Raw genomic sequence first — 20902 nt, 5'->3', positions numbered from 1 at the left:
TGTATGTCGGCAGACTGTAGCGATAACAAGTTTACAGATCAGAGTCTTGTGTCAGCCTGTGGTTGTCAGCATTTAGTATTTCACTTTCAGTTCAGTAAAGTACGTATGCAATTTGCAACACATATACATAAATTCTGTTTGGATGTTATCTTTTTCAGTGGTGTCTCCCCCCCTACACCATTTTCATGGGTCTTGACAAGTATGAAAGTAAGTACAAGCTGTTTATTTATTTTTGCTGATTTAACAGCTGTAAAAATTGTGATCACCTCACTTGCGGGGATGAACTTATATGAAACACATGTTTTGATGACACTGGCATGTTATTAACATGATAAAAAAAGAAGACAAAAGAAAAAAAACACAACAACAAAAACCAAATTAGTTCGATAATGCTAAGCAGTTTTTATTGACCAGTCCCATTGAATAGAGTGATATGGTTATATTTTTGGTTGAATTATGGTAAGATTACTTTGTCTTCTATTAATAGCAGGATAGGGACAAGGCAAGCTATGATTGTATGAAACTTTTCAATAGTCCCATCATTTTTTGATAACAGATTATTAATATAGAATGGTGGTCAAAGTTCAGTGTTTCATTTTCCAGTTTGTTTATTTGTCAGATGTTCTGAAATTGTTGAGAATTTTTATAGAATTGTCAAGTTGATTCTGAATGAGTTAGTAGATAGTAATTGTTTTAGAAAAAGTGGCAGTTCATTCCATACATTAGTAACTATTGCTGAAGTAAAACTTTCTTGTATTGATTTGAACATTTTACCAAAACAAATTCATCTGTATTTGTTGCGGAACTGTACTGAGGTGCAAAAAAGAACTGATCCCAAGATACATCAACATGACTGTTGAAAAAGTATATATATACACACACATATATATATAAGTATATATATAGAGTGAGAGAGAGAAGAGAGAGAGATTTGTTAAACACATATATATAACACATATATATAAATATATATATATATTGTCTCAGTGAGATCACCACATTTCCCGCAACCCTTAAAGGAAAATGATTTTAAATAAACTATCATTATAACTATATAAGTCATATTCCTATATTCACGAACAAACTTTGTGGCTCTTCTCTGCACCCTCTCAATTGCAATAGATTGTTGCTTCAGATTGGGGTACCAACAGTGCTTCCATACTACAAGTAAGGTCACACTAGAGCTTTGTATAGTTTATTTAAATATCATATCAAGATTTTGATTATTCCAGTTATTTGGTTTGCTTTTATTCATGCAGTTCTGATTGTGCAGGTCAAATGAAAAATTTCTATCAGAAGTGACTCCATAGATCTTTTTCATTTACACATGATTTTACTGTGTTTGTAGCATTATTTGGTTTGATAGTTTATGTTTTGTTCGGATTTCTTCTGCCAACATGCATCACTTTACATTTGTCAACACTGAAATATTTATGCAGATTACATTTCTGTGTCCAAGCCTGGAGTTTGTCCAGATCTTGTTGCAAGATGTTACTGTTGTGTGTCTTATTTTATATTTTGGTATCAACAGCAAAACTTTTACAAGATGATTCTACACAGTCTCAGAGTCTTGGAAGGTCATTTTTTTGATATAATAAGTATTTGTCCTAGAATAATTTCCTGCAGGATTCCACTTCAAAGGTCAGCTTCCGCGGAGTACTCATCACGAACTATGACTTTTTGAGTTCTTTCTTTTTTTTCTTTTTTTTTTGCTGCCCATCATCTGCACTGTTTCAGTGGCATTACTCCCACGCCGCTCATTTAGATTCCCCCATACACGGCCACACCCGGGTTTGTCCGTTGCAGTTCCAGCGTCAGCAGTCCACAGGGAACCATTGATGTTAGGTCGCCAGGAGGCCACACACCAGAGGAGACCCTGCACTGCTTCCTGAGTCACTTTGGTGGTGGTTCAGTGGTGCCTGTTCTGTTTTACCGTACTTAGGACACCACCTACTAAGCCCCCTACTAAGAACAATAATGGCTTAGTCGTGGAGCCAGGACTGAGTGAGCGTCCTTCCCAGAGTGGAGACCGCCACCACGCCCCTCAAACAGCAGCCCCCCCATGAAAACTGCCGATACTGACGACATTGACAGGACTCACCCCCAAGCATGGAAGTGGAGGGGTATCGAAACTGAGGTCACCATGAGAGCAGGGCATGAAAGGCCACAGACTTTGAGACTATTGTGTTTATATTGATGACGATGAAGGAGGAGAGGAGGACGATGATATGACGATGTTGCTATGGAGGTCCATTTTGGTTTGGGACTGCATGACAAAGCTGTACTCTACGCTTCCTGTCATAATATCCTGGTGTTAACCAGGCCTGAGAGATACAGACACTTGCTGTGTTGGTCAGGTAATTAGAGCAGCACACCCAGACGCATCCTTGAAGTGGATGACACTCGACTGTGTGGTCCCAGTCTCCCCCATATAAGCCCACAGCAGAGTTCTTTCTGTCAAAAAATTTCTTGTCCATTTGTGTTGTTAGCTACCAACTATACTATAAGCTTCTAGTTTCCTTAACAGTCTTTCATGTGGTACACTGACGAAAGCTTTGCGAAAATCTAGATTGATTATATCTACAGATTCTGCTAGATCACCTTTGTCAAGTAACTTCGTAGTTTTCCTCCATCACCTCCTACAGCTGTGTGACAGAAGATCTTTTGCTTCTAAAGCCATGTTGGCACTTAACATACATATTATTTGCATGGGATCCACATGTGAATAATGGCATCTTGCAAGTTAGACTGACTGGTCAATAGTTTCCTGGCTCAGACCTAGACCCTTTCTTAAAACTAGCAGTAACATCAGCTTTTTTTCCAGTCTTTGGGAACAACTCCAGATTCTCATGACCTATTGTACAGTAATGTCAGGTGGGTATGACAAATCTCTTGCTAGCTCTTTTAATACCCTTGATGTTATTTTTTCTGGTCCTGAGCTTTTGAGGCATCACGTTTCCTCAGCCTTTTTTTGAACAATTAGGGGAGTAATCCTTATATCAGAAACTGACACACCATTACACATAGAGCACTCTGCCAGCAGTGGTAGGTTGGAAGTATCTTCATTGGTGAAGACACAAGCAAAGAACTTATCCAAGGTCTCAGCTTTTTCTGTTTATCAGATATGGATAAACCACAAATAACTTACTGTAGTACACTAATGCCTGTATTGCATTTTGTTTTTTCTTGGACATATTTCCAGAAGTAATTTGGATTCGTCTTGCAGTTCTTTGCAATGTATTTCTCATAGGCCTTCTTTGCCTCTTTTATCAGTTCGTTACATTAGCTGGAATCCCAAAGGGAGTCAATGATAGGCTTATGACCATGAAACTCCCACTGGCATCTGGCCAGAAGCACCTCACCATTGTCAGTGCCTACGCCCCAACCATGACCCAACCCGGATGAAGTCAAAGCGAAGGTTCTACGTGGACCTTCACTCTGTCATTGCTGCTATCCCTAAAGCAGACAAGCTCATCATATCTTGGGGACTTCAGTGCTAGAGTTGGCTCTGACTACAATCTCCTGGGATGGAGTTATTGGAAAGCATGGTGTGGGCCACTGCAACCCAAATGGATTGCTTTTGCTTCAGACCTGTGCAGAGCACGAACTGCTGATAACCAACACAGTTTTCTGCCTCCCTACCCGTAACAGGACGTCATGGATGCACCCTCGCTCAAAGCATTGGCATCTCATCGATTATGTCATCGTCAGGAAAAGGGATAGGCAAGATGTACGTGTAACAAAGACCATGTGCGGCGCCGAGTGTTGGACAGACATCGCCTTGTAGTCTCAAAGCTGAATATTCGAATCCAGCCAAAGAGACGCCCCCAAGGCCAGAAGGCTCCAAAACGGCTCAACATCGCTAAGCTGAAAAACACACCATCAAACAGTCCTTTGTGGAGCTGCTGGAAGATCGTCTGGAATCCACCTCTCTGGACAACCAGAATGTGGAGTCTGACAGGAGGACCCTGCGTGAGCTGATCTATAGTACAGCTTCAGAGGACCCTGGGACCCATGACCAGAAAGCACAAAGGACTGGTTTGATGAAAACTATGATGAATCAAGCAGCTTCTGGATGAGGAAACGCCCGTCTGCATCAAGCCTACCTGAGCAACCCAAAGTCCACATCAAAAAAGGATGCGTACGATGCCATCCGCAGGACTGTTCAGCAAAAGTTATGCCAGATGCAGGATAAGTGGCTGAGTGACAAAGCTGATGAGACCAGGGATATGCTGACAGGCACGATATGAAGAGGTTCTATGATGCCTTAAAGAAGTCTACGGGCCCACAATCCTCAGGATCATCCCCCCTCCTCAGTGCAGATGGGAATACCTTGATCACCGAGAAGGGAGAAAATTCTCGAACGCTGGGCTGAGCACTTCAACAGTGTCTTAAATCGCCCTTCCTCCATAAATGATGAAGCCATAGACCGTCTCCCACAAGTCCCCATCAACGAAGCACTGGACGATCCGCCAACACCTCTTGAGACCCAGAAAGCAATCCGTCTGCTATCAGTGGCCAAAGCACCTGGCTCAGACTCCATACCAGCAGAGGTCTACAAGGATGGAGGCACTGTGCTGACTGAGAAGCTCCATCAGCTGTACTCACTCATGTGGAAAGAAGAGACGATCCCCCAGGATTTCAAAGAGTGCATCTATCATTCACTTGTACAAGTGAAAGGGGAACCGGCAAGCCTGTGAATAACCATTTGGGGCATTTCCTTGCTCTCCATCGCAGGCAAGATACTTGCCAGGATCCTACTAAACCGCCTCACAGCACACCTGACCAAGGTCAATTTGCCTGAGAGCCAATGTGGATTCCGGAAAGAGTGTGGAACCACCGACATGGTGTTTGCTGCAAGGCAGCTGCAAAAGAAATGTCAGGAGCAAAATGCTGATCTGTTCTCCACCTATGTCGACCTCACTAAGGCCTTCGACACCGTGAGTAGAGAGGGACTGTGGAAGATCATGGCCAAGTACGGATGCCCTCGGAAATTTATTTCCTTGGTCATCCAATTCCATGAAGCATGCAGGCTCGAGTCCAGGACAATGGTGAAACATCTGCTCCTTTTGCTGTCACAAATGGTGTCAAGCAAGGCTGTGTCCTGGCTCCAACGCTGTTCAGCCTCATGTTCTCTGCAATGCTTACTGATGCCTTCAGAGATGGCGATGTTGGAAATGGGGCCTAAAGTAACCGAACAGATGGCAAGCTGTTTAACCTCAGAAGGCTTCAAGCAATAACAAAGGTCATGACAGACATCATCAGAGACTTTTTGTTTGCTGATTGATTGTGCCCTCAACGCTGGAATCTGAAGCTGACATGCAACTCAGCGTTGACAAGTTTGCCACTGCCAACAGGAACTTCGGCCTTACCATCAGCACGAGGAAAACTGAAGTTCTCCATCAACCAGCCCCAGGGAAACCCTACGTTGAGCCCAACATCACAGTCAACGGTCAGAGACTCATTGCGGTGTGAGCGGTTCACATACCTTGGCAGCACACTGTCACGAAATGCGGACCATCGACGATGAAGGTGAACGTCAGGATTGCAAGAGCAAGCGCAACTTTTCGTAGTACTCAATGCAAATGTCTGGAACAGAAGAGGCATTAGTCTTGAGACCAAGCTAAAGGTCTACAAGAGCAGTAGTTCTCCCCACACTACTGTGCGCCAGGTCAGGTCAGGTCATTAGATCTGCTACTGGTAACCTGTAATCCAGTACACAACCTGTTCAGGGTCGGGTTGCCGACGACTAAACTGGCACTTCCAACCGCTCCTTCTGGGACTGGTGAGGCGGGTGGCTAGACACCCTTATGGAGATCCATAAAAGGGCGTCGGCTGAGGAGAGCCACCGACGGCCATCTAGCTCCACTGTGCTGTGTGCATGCCACACGCAGTTGGTCCCGGGGTGTGTCTACCCATGTATTGCGAAGTCTGGATCCGGCAGATCTGCGGAAGAAACCTATCGGTTCAAACGGAGAGGAAGGCGGTTACAGCAACGCACTGTGGAGTGCAGAGAGCAAGATGAGACACCGAAAGGATATCTTGGTCCATCCACTGCATCCGTGCTCATCAACCAGGTCGTCTCGACTTAGTCTTGCCACTGGAAATTGGTGGACCCGGACGAGAGAGTGAGGTCGACGTTGCGCAACTCCTCTTCACTTTAAACAAACTCATCGCGCAAGTCATCAGGTCATCCAAAAATGACCTTTCATCCTTCATCATTTCTTCACCCCCAAGTCCTGTGGCGACAGGCGAGCGACGAAACGACAGGTGTGGGTACACTGGCAGTTCGCAAGCCGCAGGACCTGCACGCAGGCGGCTCAGGCCATAGGGTCGTTCTTCGTCGACAGGAGCAGCGATGGAGCTCGGCAGCCGCTGAGCGTCTGAGCAGCCTCTTTAGGAATGCACTGCTCACCTCCCTGGCAGTGAGGAAGGGGCTAGAAAAGGTGCCCTAAAAATTGCCTGCCTCCTTATCACCTGGCCAGCATACCGCGGCTGGCGGGGACCCTACATCAGCGTCGAAACAAAGAGAAAGAAAAGAATAAAACAAGGATCGTGCCTCTCACCATTGGTGCTTGGAACATAAGGACTCTCCTGACAGAGATAACGCGGACAGACCCCAAAGGAGAACAGCACTAGTTGCATCCGAACTCGCCAGATACAACATCGACATCGCAGCCTTGAGTGAGACTCGGCTTGCAGCGAAGGCGAGCTCTGTGAACGGGGATCTGGTTACACCTTCTTCTGGAGTGGACGAGGAAGCGAAGAGCGACGCGAGGCTGGCGTTGGTTTTGCAGTAAAAACAGCACTTGTCAGCAAGCTAGCTGGAATCCCAAAGGGAGTCAACGATAGGCTATTATGACCATGAAACTCCCACTGGCATCTGGCCAGAAGCACCTCACCATTGTCAGTGCCTACGCCCCAACCATGACCAACCCGGATGAAGTGAAGGCGAAGTTTCTACGAGGACCTTCACTCTGTCATTGCTGCCATCCCTAAAGCAGACAAGCTCATCATTCTTGGGGACTTCCATGCTAGAGTTGGCTCTGACTACATCTCTGGGATGGAGTGATTGGAAAGCACGGTGTGGGCCACTGCAACCCAAACGGGATTGCTTTTGCTTCAGACCTGTGCAGAGCACGAACTGCTGATAACCAACACAGGTTTTCTGCCTCCCTACCGTAACAGGACGTCATGGATTCACCCTCGCTCAAAGAGCATTGGCATCTCATCGATTATGTCATCGTCAGGAAAAGGGATAGGCAAGATGTACGTGTAACAAAGACCATGTGCGGGCGCCGAGTGTTGGACAGACCATCGCCTTGTAGGTCTCGAAGCTGAATATTCGAATCCAACCCAAGAAGACGCCCCCAAGGCCAGAAGGCTCCAAAACGGCTCAACATCGCTAAGCTGAAAAGCATCACCATCAAACAGTCATTTGTGGAGCTGCTGGAAGATCGTCTGGAATCCGCCTCTCTGGACAACCAGAATGTGGAGTCTGACTGGAGACCCTGCGTGAGCTGATCTAATAGTACAGCTTCAGAGACCCTGGGACCCATGACCAGAAAGCACAAAGACGGGTTTGATGAAAACTGTGATGAAATCAAGCAGCTTCTGGATGAGAAACGCCGTCTGCATCAAGCACCACCTGAGCAACCCAAAGTCCACATCAAAAAAGGATGCATACAATGACATCCGCAGGACTGTTCAGCAAAAGTTACGCAGATGCAGGATAAGTGGCTGAGGACAAAGCTGATGAGATCCAGGGATATGCTGACAGGCACGATATGAAGAGGTTCTTATGATGCCTTTAAAAGAGTCTACGGCCCCACATCCTCAGGATCATCCCCCTCCTCAGTGCAGATGGGAATACCTTGATCACCGAGAAGGAGAACATTCTCGAACGATGGGCTGAGCACTTCAACACAGTGTCTTAAATCGCCTTCTCCATAAATGAATGAAGCCATAGACCGTCTCCCACAAGTCCCCACCCATGAAGCACTGGACGATCCGCCAACACTTCTCGAGACCCAGAATGCAATCCGTCTGCTATCCAGTGGCAAAGCACCTGGCTCAGACTGCCATACCAGCAGAGGTCTACAAGGATGGAGGCACTGTGCTGACTGAGAAGCTTCATCAGGCTGTACTCACTCATGTGGAAAGAAGAGACGATCCCCCAGGATTTCAAAGATGCATCTATCATTCACATGTACAGCGCGATAAGGGGGAACCTGCAGCCTGTGATAACCATCGGGGGCTTTTCCTTGCTCTCCATCGCAGGCAAGATACTTGCCAGGATCCTACTTAACCGCCTCACAGCACACCTTGACCAAGGTTATTTGCCTGAGAGCCAATGTGGATTCCGAAAGAGCGCGGAACCACTGACCATGGTGTTTGCTGCAAGGCAGCTGCAAGAGAAATGTCAGGAGCAAAATGCTGATCTGTTCTCCCTCCTATGTCGACCTCACTAAGGCCTTCCGACACCGTGAGTAGAGAGGGACTGTGGAAGATCATGGCCAAGTACGGATGGCCCTCGGAAATTTATTTCCTTGGTTCAGCCAATTTCCATGAAGGCATGCAGGCTCGAGGTCCAGGACAATGGGTGAAACATCTTGCTCCTTTTGCTGTCACAAATGGTGTCAAGCAAGGCTGCGTCCTGGCTCCAACGTTGTTCAGCCTCATGTTCTCTGCAATGCTTACTGATGCCTTCAGAGATGGCGATGTTGGAATCGGCCTAAATTACCGAACAGATGGCAAGCTGTTTAAACCTCAGAAGGCTTCAAAGCAAAAACGAAGGTCATGACAGACATCATCAGAGACTTTTTGTTTGCTGATGATTGTGCCCTCAACGCTGGATCTGAAGCTGACATGCAACTCAGCGTCAACAAGTTTGCACTGCTCAGCAGGAACTTCGGCCTTACCATCAGCACGAGGAAAACTGAAGTTCTCCATCAGCCAGCCCCAGGGAAACCCCTCCGTTGAGCCCAACATCACAGTCAACGGTCAGAGACTCAGTGCGGTGGAGCGGTTCACCATACCTTGGCAGCACACTGTCACGAAATGTGACAATCGACGATGAAGTGAACGTCAGGATTGCAAGAGCAAGCGCAGCTTTTTGGTAGACTCAATGCAAATGTCTGGAACAGAGAGAGGCATTAGTCTTGAGACCAAGCTAAAGGTCTACAGAGCAGTAGTTCTCCCCACACTTACTGTACGCCTGCGAAACTTGGACAGTGTACCAACGACATGCCAAGAAAGCTGAAACCACTTCCACACAACATGCCTCAGGAAGCTACTGAACATCAAGTGGCAAGACAAGACCCCTGACACTGAGGTGCTCGCAAAAGCCACCCTGTCCCAGCATCTTCACCATCCTGATGCAGTCCCAGCTTCGCTGGGCTGGACACGTGGCGCGCATGCCAGACCATCGGCTGCCCAAAAGGGCTCTTCTATGGCGAGCTGCAACAAGGGAAGAGATCACACGGAGGTCAGAAGAAGCGCTTCAGAGATACTCTGAAAGTCTCTCTGAAAGCGTTTGATATCAACCGCTGACTCCTGGGAGGAATCTGCAGTGGACACGTGACAAAATGGGGCGCGCTGCTGTGCACAAAGGCGCCAGGTTGTGCGAGGCCAACAGGACTGCTGCAGCTGTTGAGAAGAGGCAGGCCAGAAAGTCACGGGGCAAACAAGCTCCCTGACAATGATATGCCTGTCTTTGTCTGCCCCAACTGTCAGCGAACATTCGTGCGCAGATTGGACTATTCAGCCATCTGCGCACTCACAGATAGATTCATGAGCATCCTTCCCCCCACCCCACCACCACCCTCCCCCCATCCCCCATCCCCCATCTGGATGACAACGATGGTCATCATCGATCTCGATGGACACACCACCACTGTGCGCCTGCGAAACTTGGACAGTGTACCAACGACATGCCAAGAAGCTGAACCACTTCCACACAACATGCCTCAGGAAGCTACTGAACATCAAGTGGCAAGACAGGACCCCAGACACAGAGGTGCTCGCAAAAGCCACCCTTCCCAGCATCTTCACCATCCTGATGCAGTCCCAGCTTCGCTGGGCTGGACACGTGGCGCACATGCCTGACCGTCGGCTGCCCAAAAGGCTCTTCTATGGCGAGCTGCAACAAGGGAAGAGATCACACGGAGGTCAGAAGAAGCGCTTCAGAGATACTCTGAAAGTCTCTCTGAAAGCGTTTGATACCAACCCTCCTCCTGGGAGGAATCTGCAGTGGACTGTGACAAATGGCGCGCTGCTGTGCACAAAGGCGCCAGGTTGTGCGAGGCCAACAGGACTGCTGCAGCTGTTCAGAAGAGGCAGGCCAGAAAGTCACGGGCAAACAAGCTCTCTGACAATGGTATGCCTGTCTTTGTCTGCCCCAACTGTCAGCGAACATTTCGTGTGCAGATTGGACTATTCAGCCATCTGCGCATTCACAGATAGACTCATGAGCATCCTCCCCCCCCCCACCCCACCACCACCCTCCCCCCATCCCCCCGCTGGATGACAACGATGGTCATCATCGATCTCGATGGACACACCACCACCACATTTGCTTCTCATTTTCTTGTTCATGTATACTAATCTATACTTTCTCTGTCCATTTTGTTGTTATAAGTGTTTCATATAGTCATGTCTTGTACAATTTGTGTTTCTGTTTTTTACACTTTAAGCCACTTCCCTTGTCATCCAGAAGTGTTGTATTTCTATTTGCTTTGGTTTAGACTGTAGTTTCCATGTCTGAAATGTTGTTGTTTACGTCATAGATCTGTTATGTAGCATACAAATAGATGATGCCGATGATGGTGCAACAAAGTTGAATGAAGTTGGTCATTTATTCTGCCATGCTTAGAGACCAAGAGACAGAGGTTATGAAGGGAATTACTCATCTCAACGTTATATTGGGTTCACATTGAGTCAGTGATAGAGAAACACCATATCATTGCAATGTCTCCATGCTTTCCGTCACAAGATTGTGGACCATGTTTCCTCAACGTCTTGATTCTCCAGCATGGAGAAGTCAAACTTACTAATGATTTTCTTATCTTCTGTCTTTGGGTGTGTTGTCGTCATTTATGTAAACTCTGTCACATTGGGGCATGTTCTTGTTAAGACTGATGTCAAATGTCTGCCTGGTTCCCTACCTTTTTTACACAACCACACCATGAAATCTCCTTCACTCAAGCACTTGTACTGTGCTGCTGTCAATGCAGCCCAGCTGCTATGGCACCATTTCTTACAGCCATGGCACTCTATTGCCTCTGTTGCCTCATTTTCTAGAGCATCATCATGCCATAGTCATATCTTTTGTGCAGACTGGTCCACCATTTTCTTGCTTTGGTCGCCAGCGTTTTTGGCAGAGTTTACACGATTGTGATATACAATCATTTACAAATGAGAAAATAAGGAGGGATTTGCAGTCAGCTATCTTAATCTAGCAAGTAAAATGAATAACAAAATACATGTCCAAATTGAATTACAAGTAATTAACAATTTGTACCTTACCCTGGATTCCTAAAAATGTTAATGATGCTGGTAAAAAACTGAAAAGGCATACAAAAGTGAAAAGATATTGTATTTGTATTTCTTTTTATCACAACAGATTTCTCTGTGTGAAATTCAGGCTGCTCTCCCCAGGGAGAGTGCGTCGCTACACTACAGCACTATCCTTTTTTTTTTGGTATTTTTTCCTGCGTGCAGTTTTATTTGTTTTTCCTATTAAAGTGGATTTTTCTACAGAATTTTGCCAGGAACAACCCTTTTGTTGCCATGGGTTCTTTTACGTGCACTATGTGCATGCTGCACACGGGACCTCGGTTTATCATCTCATCTGAATGACTAGCATCCAGACCACCACTCAAGGTCTAGTGGAGGGGGAGAAAATATCGGCGGCTGAGCCGTGATTCAAACCAGCGCACTCAAATTCTCTCGGTTCCTAGGCGGATACGTTACCTCTAGGCCATCACTCCACAAAAAGAAGTGATGTTACAGTGCTGCTGAAATTCACCTGTGTTTAACTGCTTTGTATTAGGTGTAAATGTGATTATTTCCTGATTTACATGTTTACAGGTTTTGAATAGAAATATCATTTTCCATTTTACAGTGAGATTGTCAGTAACGGTAAAGTTCCAGGATAAACTGGTAAGCAGGTGTATGGTATATTTACTGAATGAGTGTCTATATAGTTTATTGATTTATGAGGTTCTTTTAACACACACACACATACACACGCACACATACACACACACGCACACGCACACTCACACACACACACACACGCACACACACACACCCCGCCCTACACTACAGTCACACACACACACACACTGTCTCTCTCTCTCTCTCTCTCTCTCTGTTTGCATTCATCAATTAACATGTAACTTTTTGTTCCTCAAAATCGACCAAGAATCTAAACAGTGCTTTGTTTTTATGATCTTCTCTTGTTGAATTCGTATATTTTTGCATCAAAGGTTTGTCTGGTTTTTGTTGACACAGATGAGGAGCTGATTCGCTGGGGATGGCCGGAAGATGTGTGGTAAGTATATTCATATCTGATCTAACCAGTACATGTAATAACATTGTAAAAGATTATGTTGTCTGTTATTGCAGTTTTCATGGGAATGTATGTGTATCCACAAGATATCCTGAAAAGGTTGATGTTCATAAACTCATTGGTAAATTATTGTATGAACAGCTCTTTTTAATACACAGGAAACTTTTCCATATAGGTAAATTATTGTATGAACAGCTCTTTTTTAATGCACAGGAAACTTTTCCATATAAATTGATACTAATGATAGTACAAGAAGTTAAAGGTGATTTCCAGCATAGATTTATTAAACAGTATCTGGTTATTTCCAGAAAGAAAGAAGAAATTTATAGAAGCTGATATTTGTGTTGAAGACTTTTGACTGTATCTGATACAGCTGAATGGTTAAAATAATTCATTAGAGTTTATTTTTGCATAAGGCTTTCGACTATTGGTATCTAATGCAGATGAATGGTTAGAAAATAAATCAAGTTTGAAAAATAGTTAATTATTATCTTTAAAAAAAAAAAAAAGAAAAGAAAAGAAGTAGGTGTCATGTGTGAAAGTGTCTTGTTTGTTTTTTGGGGGGAGGGTTGGGGGTATGGGGGGGATTATTTTCTCATGCTCAGCTACTGTGGTTAATCTTTCCCATCATCTCTTTTCAGGTTTCATGTTGACAGAGTCTCCTCAGCACATGTTTACCTCAGGTTACATGATGTAAGTTTTTTTTTTTAAAATTTTCAAAGGATGATAAATTCATATTTGTGCTATTATTTACTGGTACAGTACTTTAATGCAGCCCCATATCTGCATCAGGTTTTGACTTTTGTCTGTTTGGAATAGAATCAACTGGCACTTTTCCTGGTCAGTTACAATGTGAGAAAAACAACTTCATGTTTTTTTATGATTACTTGTCCAGGATTACTAAGAGTGAGCAATCTGCACCCAAAAAAACTTTGAGAAGAACATTGAGTTCTCAGATTTTGAGAAATGCCTTTGATTTCAAGTGTTTTTCATCTGAAGACAGTGATGTTTGGCATTTATAAAGGTCTAGAACCATGTTAAAGGCAGGTTCCATTTCTGCATTTCCCGATTTAGGATGCCAAATCACAAAAAAATAAAATGCTGCATCTGTTCTTTTCATGGAAAACATTCTTGATCATGCCAATCATTTTAATGTATTCATTCTTTTTTGTGATTTATGTTTGGGCTGGTTTTTTAAGATATATTTTATCCATGATTTATTTGTCTATTTAGTTCTGATGTAATGATTTGAAATACATGTATTAACATGTATTGATTGTAACAACAGCAACAAAATAAAAGAGAATGAAAAATGCACATTTAAATTTAACTTTCATCTTTTTACAGGGTGACACAATAGATGATATTCCTCAGTCTGTTATTGATGACTGTGCCCAGCTCGTGAAGGCAAATAGCATACAAGGTGATGATCTCTTTGATTTTGCCTGTGTGTCTGTTTTTCTTTTTGTTTGTCTTTGTGTGTGTTAATAAGTTATTATTGTTGTTGTTTTTTATTTTAAACAATAGTAATGATAATCATCATTATTAATTCATTTATGTTGTTTTTTAAGAGGTAGCAGTCAGCAAGTAAGTTTTTTCACCTATGTCATTTAGCACTGTTAAGTCTAGTTGATTTTATAATGAATTGCAGTCCAATTTATAGTGTTAAAGGAGTGAGTAAGAGAGAAGAGGAAGATGTAACCATTATTTGAATGAAGTTATATTACGGTATGAAGTGATATTATAAGTTCTCAAAAGGAATTAAAAGAGTTAGCTTGATTTCTGCTTGAAAGGCTCAAAAGACTTCCCACTATCCAATATATCTCAAGGTGTGAGTTCAGTGTAACTGTCACCCATGATCAAATAACAGCGAGAACATGGAAGGTCTTACAGGAAAAGAAAAGGGCATGATAATCAGAAATTAAAAATGAAAACATTTGAAATAAATGTGAAACCAATTTGACAGCGTAACATTCTAACAAGGATCTTAATGATTTATGATGGCAGTGAGATGTGTTGATCTAATTGGTGGTAATATGTGTATCAACGCAACCAAATGCATGAAATGAGATGTGTTATGTGTTTGAAAGGTAACAAGATGAGCAACGTTGATGTGGTGTACACAGTGTGGCACAACCTGAAGAAGACACCTGCTATGGATGTAGGACAGGTTGGCTTCCATAAAGACAAAGAGGTGTGTCAACGTCACTTTTTCAGTGCATGCTCCTTTTTGTCGGAATGTGAATGATTTTGATGATCAATCAGATCTTGGTTTACATTCATGTATGCATGTGTGTGTGTGTGTGTGTGTGTGTGTATCAGTGATTTTTTAACTACACATACTTAACCGTGACCCACTAGTGCGGACTCCGGCAGGGGTCTGATTCCTGTCCTGTGCAAACTACTACCCGCCTATGCGGAGAAAATGAAAGTAGCTATGGCCGATAACCTCCCGAAGTAGGTTACCTCCCCTTTGCATCCCTGATTAGTGCCCTCTTTTTCCGGCAGCCATCTTGACTCCTGCTCCTGTGTTCTGTATACTCTGTATACAGCTAAGTTTTTTTCATATTTTCTGTCTGTCTATCGATTCTTTGGGGCCCTCGTTTTGCATCCGATGATGAATCACAACAGGCCACAAAACTACTTGGCTTGATTGGGTGATCAAGCTAAAATCAAGGTGCGATCACAATCAACCGGCAGATACTCTGGGCCTTCTACCTCGGGCTCTGTCTACAACGCTAACCCTCCACCCTCTAAAGTGCCTCCACTCCCTCTGCTCAGCTCCATACCTCCACCACCTCCTACGCCTCCTCCGGCAGCTACTCAGGTCAGCAGTGTCGTTTCTCTTAATTCAGTTGATCCACGATCAGTCTCAACGCGCTCCGCATTTTCTCGGCCGTGCCAGTCGGCAGTGCACGAGTTGCCCTCCTCTGTCCCTTTCTCCATGCCCACAACTTCAACGAACGAGCGTGCTCCCTCTCAAGGAATCCAACACGGACTTAAGTCCTCCACTTCGCACACTCGGTCCGCCCCTGTATCTCATACATCCATGACGGCGGCCGTGGCCACAGATCACACGCCCATCACGCAGCATGCCCCAACCGTCTCGCGTCCGACAGCGACTATTTTGGGCAGGGAAGCCCTCCCCCCAGGTAAGGAGGAAGGTGAACCACTGGGGGACATGCACGCTCACACGCATGCACCCTCCCCCACGCTCCGAGTCACAAATTCAAGGGAGGCAACCTCCACTTCGGCACTCATACCAGTGAGCGCTGCGGTTACCTCCCTTGCACTGCCACTGCCCCTCGCCCACACTGTGGGTGCATGCAAGGTTCCTCCAACCTCAGCGGTGGCAGTTCCCTCTGCCACACCGCTAGACTCTGCTGTTACCCAGCCAGTGATGGCTCAGACACAAGCCCCAACTGACAATCAGCATCTCATACTGTCTGTGCTCAGACAAATCTGCACCACCCTCCTTCCTGGTGCTACACCCTCTCCTCTCACTGACCCCACCCCTCTCACAGGTACCACACCTTTGGCCGACCTGTCTTCCACTGACACACCCCCACCTTCGTCTCCTACAGACATCTCCCAGCAGCCCCACTCCTCTGCCATTGGGTACACACACATCACACATGGAGGCCACACCCACCACGCACACAGCGCACAGTTGCACAATCCCATTGATGATACTGCCTCCGATGTGGACAGCCTCGATGAGGGGAATCCCACTTCACAACAGACACAACCTTTGTATATCACAGAAGCAACGGACCTCCTTGCTTCCTGTGCGCCTGACCGGGTGCAGTCAATTCATAACACTGGCATGTGTCAAAAAAGTCTGGCTATGGAACTGTTAGGCATTCAACCGCCACACAGTGGTCCTCAGCAGGCCCTTACCCAGTCACCCATGTGGTTGATGCCCTGCAATGTGTTCTAGAGAGAGTCAATGGCCAACCCGGCCTGGACGTCGCCACCGGCTCTCTTCCCAATTTCCTCTCTGCAATGGGTCGAGGGAAATTCATTGCGTCTGCGACCCGCCCGTCCTCCAAACAACTCGTCCTAGCCCCAGGCCCTATCCTGCAAGGCCCCTTGCCTATTTCTCAGGAGGACCTCTGCCTCCTCCTGCAGCACCAGCGCACTCAAAGAACAATGTGTTTGCCTGAAAAATTTTTCATGGATCTGGAAGAAACCATTCAGAAATCCATGGAATCCACTTCAGCCATGGACAGCTTCCTTGCTGGCCTTACCATGTCCCTCCTAGAACCTTTCAGTGACCAGTCAGCCAGCATTGACATCTCCATTCCCAGACATCTTAACCGTTCTTCAACCCTTCAGTCACAGGCCTACATTATCATGACCAGAAGGGATGCTCTCCTAGCCCACTCCCCTTATGTGCGGTCTCTCCCAGAACAGGCTTCCCTCATGGTCATGGCCCCCACTGAAGGATCCCTTTTCGGTCAGGGCATCCCCACTGCGGCCATAAAACACCATGCAGAACTGAGTAGGGACCTTGCCTTAGGCACAGGCCCTTCCTGCGCTCCCGCACACTCGCGGTACACCCCGCGACAACATCCACACATCCATCGAAGCACTGCAACCACCACCAGGCCACGATCACAACCAACGGCTCCCTCCAAGGTCAGACCGCAATTTAGGGTGTACAGGCGACAGCCTTACACATCTCGGCCACAACACAGGCCAACAACCAACACCAAACTAGCCCACCTCCAATGACTCACCCCCACTCTTCACCCACCACTCGCACACCATCAGCTGGCAGGCAGCCTACCCAGGCACATACCAGTATGGTCGTCTCTCCCCGCATGCGAGTGGGTACTTCGGGTGATAAGGTTGGGGTTCTGCCTGCCTTGGCTCTCCTCCAAGGCACTTCTCACTCTTTCTCCTCCTCTCTTCCCTCCTCCACAGGACAGGGTAGCCTGCTCAGCCCTGCAGGAGGAAATTCTTTCTCTTCTACATGAACAGGCCATAGAGGAAGCCTCTCTCCTCTCCCCAGGCTTCTTCGGCCACATCTTTGTGGTCCCCAAGGCATCTGGTGGATGGAGGCCGGTTCTAGACCTTTCCCCTCTAAACAAGTACCTTCAGTACAAAGCCCTTCCGCATGAAAACTCCAGCGTCAATCAGGGACTCCATCAGGCAAGGAGACTGGGCAGTCTCCATAGATCTCACAGACACCTACTTCCATGTCCTGATTCACCCCAGGGACCACAAGTGGCTCCGCTTCTCCTGGGAAGGCAAGTCCTTCCAGTTCAGAGCCCTTTCATTCGGCCTTGCGCCAGCCCCATGGGTTTTCACCTGGGTGGTCAGGGAGCTATGCTTAGCTCTCAGGAGCAAGGGCATATATCTGAGGGTCTACCTAGGCGACTGGTTGATCCTGGCAGAGAGCAAGGCCCTCTGCCAAGAACACCTCAGCCTTGTCTTGCAACAATGCCATTCACTAGGGTTTCTCATGAACACGGAAAAGTCGGAACTGGAACCAACTCAACAGTTCAAATTCCTCGGCATGGCAATTGACACAGTCACAATGACCAAACGCCCGGCCATGCCTCGCCTCCAGACTCCACAGCCTCCCATTTTGTCTATCACAGGCAACTTTGGTCTCTGCCAGGGAACTTGCCTCTCTGCTAGGTTTCATGGAATCCCCAGCTCCACTATTCCCCCAAGGAAGACTACACAAATGTCCATTCCAGCGACAGTTCAGGGTCAGGTGGTCCCAGTCTTCACAGGCTTGGGACAGCCAAATACCTCTGGCCACTTGGTTCGCAGAGTCGACACAGCGCTGGATGATCATGCAATGGCTCAGGGAGGGGGTTCCAATTGTCAATCCAACCCCGGACACAGAACTGTACACAGATGCCTCCAATACAGGCTGGGGCACCCACATGGAGAATCACACAGTGTTGGGGACCTGGACACCACTACAGCAGTCATGGCACATCAACAGGCTGGAACTGGAGGCAGTTTTTCTAGCTCTCCAGCTCTTCCTCATGCCTCAAACAGGTCAGTCATTCTGTGCACAGACAGCATGACGGTAGCATGCTACTTCAACAAGCAGGGCGGGCACACTCACACCAGCTGTCTCTGCGTGCGGAGACAGTCCTCCTCTGGTGCCAAGAACACAACATACATCTAACAGCACGACATGTCCCGGGCAAGCTGAACATTCTTGCAGACTACCTCAGCAGACCCCACACTGTCCTCCAAACAGAATGGACCCTGTCACAGTCAACACTCCAAACGGTCTGGAACCATTGGCACAAACCACATGTGGATCTCTTCGCCACGAGATTCAACTTCCGCATACCAGCATACATCTCCCCAGTCCTGGACCCTCAAGCCTGGGCTGTGGATGCACTGTCAATCAGTTGGTCAAACCTTTTGGGGTACGCCTTCCCTTCACTCCCCATCATGGGAAAAGTTCTCAGAAAAGCAAGGCTAGAACATGCTGCCATGATTCTCATTGCACCACAGTGGCCAGCTCAGCCATGGTTCCCCAACCTGCTTCATCTCTCTCACGTTTCCCCACTCCGCCTCCACATAGGCAGACAGTCTTTAGTCCAGCCCCGCGCAGGCATCCCTCATGGGAACCCAGGCATACTCAACCTACACGCCCGGCTACTGTGCGGGAATCTCTGTCAACACTAGGTGCCTCTGACCAAACAGCTGAACTTGTCTGCATGTAACTGCACTCAAGGTGTTTACTCAGAGCACTGGAACCGCTGCCTTTCCTGGTGCACATCCCACTCAGTCAGTCCCATGCACCTGTCAAACATGGATCTTGCAAACTTTCTTGCTTTCCTTGCCTCCACCAGAGGCCTCACTGCCTCTGCAGTGTACGTCCATTACGCTGCTATCAGCTCCACCTTTTGGCAGCTAGGCAGGCTCTCTTTCTCAGATGACCCTCTGCTCAGGGCACTTGTACAGGGCAGAGATCCTGTAGGACTCCTTCCTGGGACCTTTTCCTGGTTCTACAATACCTCCGCAAGGCTCCCAACGAACCCTTGGCTTTAGCTTCCTTCAAACTCCTCTCCATGAAAACACTCTCCCTCATTTCTCTTGCCTCAGGTAGACGATGTAGTGAAGCACACGCCCTTAGCGGCATCACACAAGACATAGCCTTCAAGCCAGATGGATTTGTCTCACTCAGAATCCTCCCTGAATTTCTTGCCAAAAATCAAACTCTCGGCACACTCTCTCCTATACTTTTCATCAAACCACTCTCTTCCATACTGGCCCCCCAACGATGAAGACAGATTCCTCTGCCCCATCAGGGCCCTTCGTGTCTACCTTAAAAGGTCACGTCCCTTCCAGTTGTCCAAACGACGCCTCTTCATCAGTTGGAACCTGGATTACTCTTGCGACATTAGCAAGACATCTCTGTCTCAATGGATAGTCAGTGCGGTTAATGGCGCATATGCAGACACAGGGTTGGAACTTGATGCCCCCTCAGCCAGAGTTCACGAAGTCAGAGCTGGGTCCTCTTCCCTTGCCTTTGCCCACTCAGCACGGCTACAAGACATCATGGATGCTGCTTACTGGATAAACCCTGCTACCTTCAATGAATTCTACTTGAGGGATGTCTCTCGCTTAAGGGATGATGGTTCAAGAGGCATCGCCTCTGCGGTAGTTGCACAACAGGCCATCGCAGCGCACAATCAGGCATGAGATTTTTCCGACTATAGTCGGATTTCCGACCAAAAAGTGGCTCCAGAGGCCATTTTTGAGATTCTACAAGAGGTTGCACGAATGTTGTCCGACCGATCGACAAGACAGACCCACAGCGTTTGCTAAAATGCCCCATGTTTGGATAAGCGAACCAATTGAGAATAAGTGTTCTGTTGCTCCTCTGTCATCATTCAGCTTATCTGTATTTGGTCGCGATTTCATAACTTTCGCTCGTGGGCTTCACGACATGCAAAGATACCTGATTTTGTCGAAAAATCACAAAGCAGAGATCAATAAAGGATTGAAAAATAAGTGGAACTGGGCCTGGCAAGATAAGACCATGAAAACAGAAGTGAAGAACAAAAAAGTAACTTTACGGGTAGGCGACACCAATCACAAAATCTACACCGCGGGGAAGGCCAGATGCGATTAGTGTCAGATCGTATGGGTGCAACTCTTCCGTCTGGGCACGGAAATCTGTTTTCAGCTTCACATCAAAAACGACGTGTATGTTTTCTGGGGGAAAAAAAAGAAAAGCTGATGGGCCGTTCTATATCATATGCCGATGATCTGTCAAAAATGAAGACGGAATGCTCTTTCGAAAGCATCATTTGTTGACCCCTTGAGAGGCGATCCAGTGAC

The 20902-nt window shown here is 46.7% G+C and overlaps 1 protein-coding gene across 1 annotated transcript in view; it reads left to right on the top strand.

The window, feature by feature from the left end:
* Positions 1-173: 173 nt before the first annotated feature.
* The window catches only part of LOC143295287 (coiled-coil domain-containing protein 25-like), a 28814-nt gene continuing 8085 nt past the window's right edge, over positions 174-20902 (top strand). The window contains exons 1-5 of the mRNA XM_076606907.1: positions 174-207; positions 12517-12556; positions 13216-13267; positions 13922-13997; positions 14665-14768. Of these exons, the coding sequence (XP_076463022.1) occupies positions 186-207; positions 12517-12556; positions 13216-13267; positions 13922-13997; positions 14665-14768 (294 nt within the window). The 5' untranslated portion in view covers positions 174-185. The remainder of the gene's footprint in view (positions 208-12516; positions 12557-13215; positions 13268-13921; positions 13998-14664; positions 14769-20902) is intronic.

Source organism: Babylonia areolata, chromosome 20, assembly GCF_041734735.1.
Source record: "Babylonia areolata isolate BAREFJ2019XMU chromosome 20, ASM4173473v1, whole genome shotgun sequence".
Classification (NCBI taxonomy): Eukaryota; Metazoa; Mollusca; class Gastropoda; order Neogastropoda; family Buccinidae; genus Babylonia; species Babylonia areolata.
Note: the sequence above shows the minus strand (reverse complement) of the source record. Positions and strands in the feature narration are given on the sequence as shown.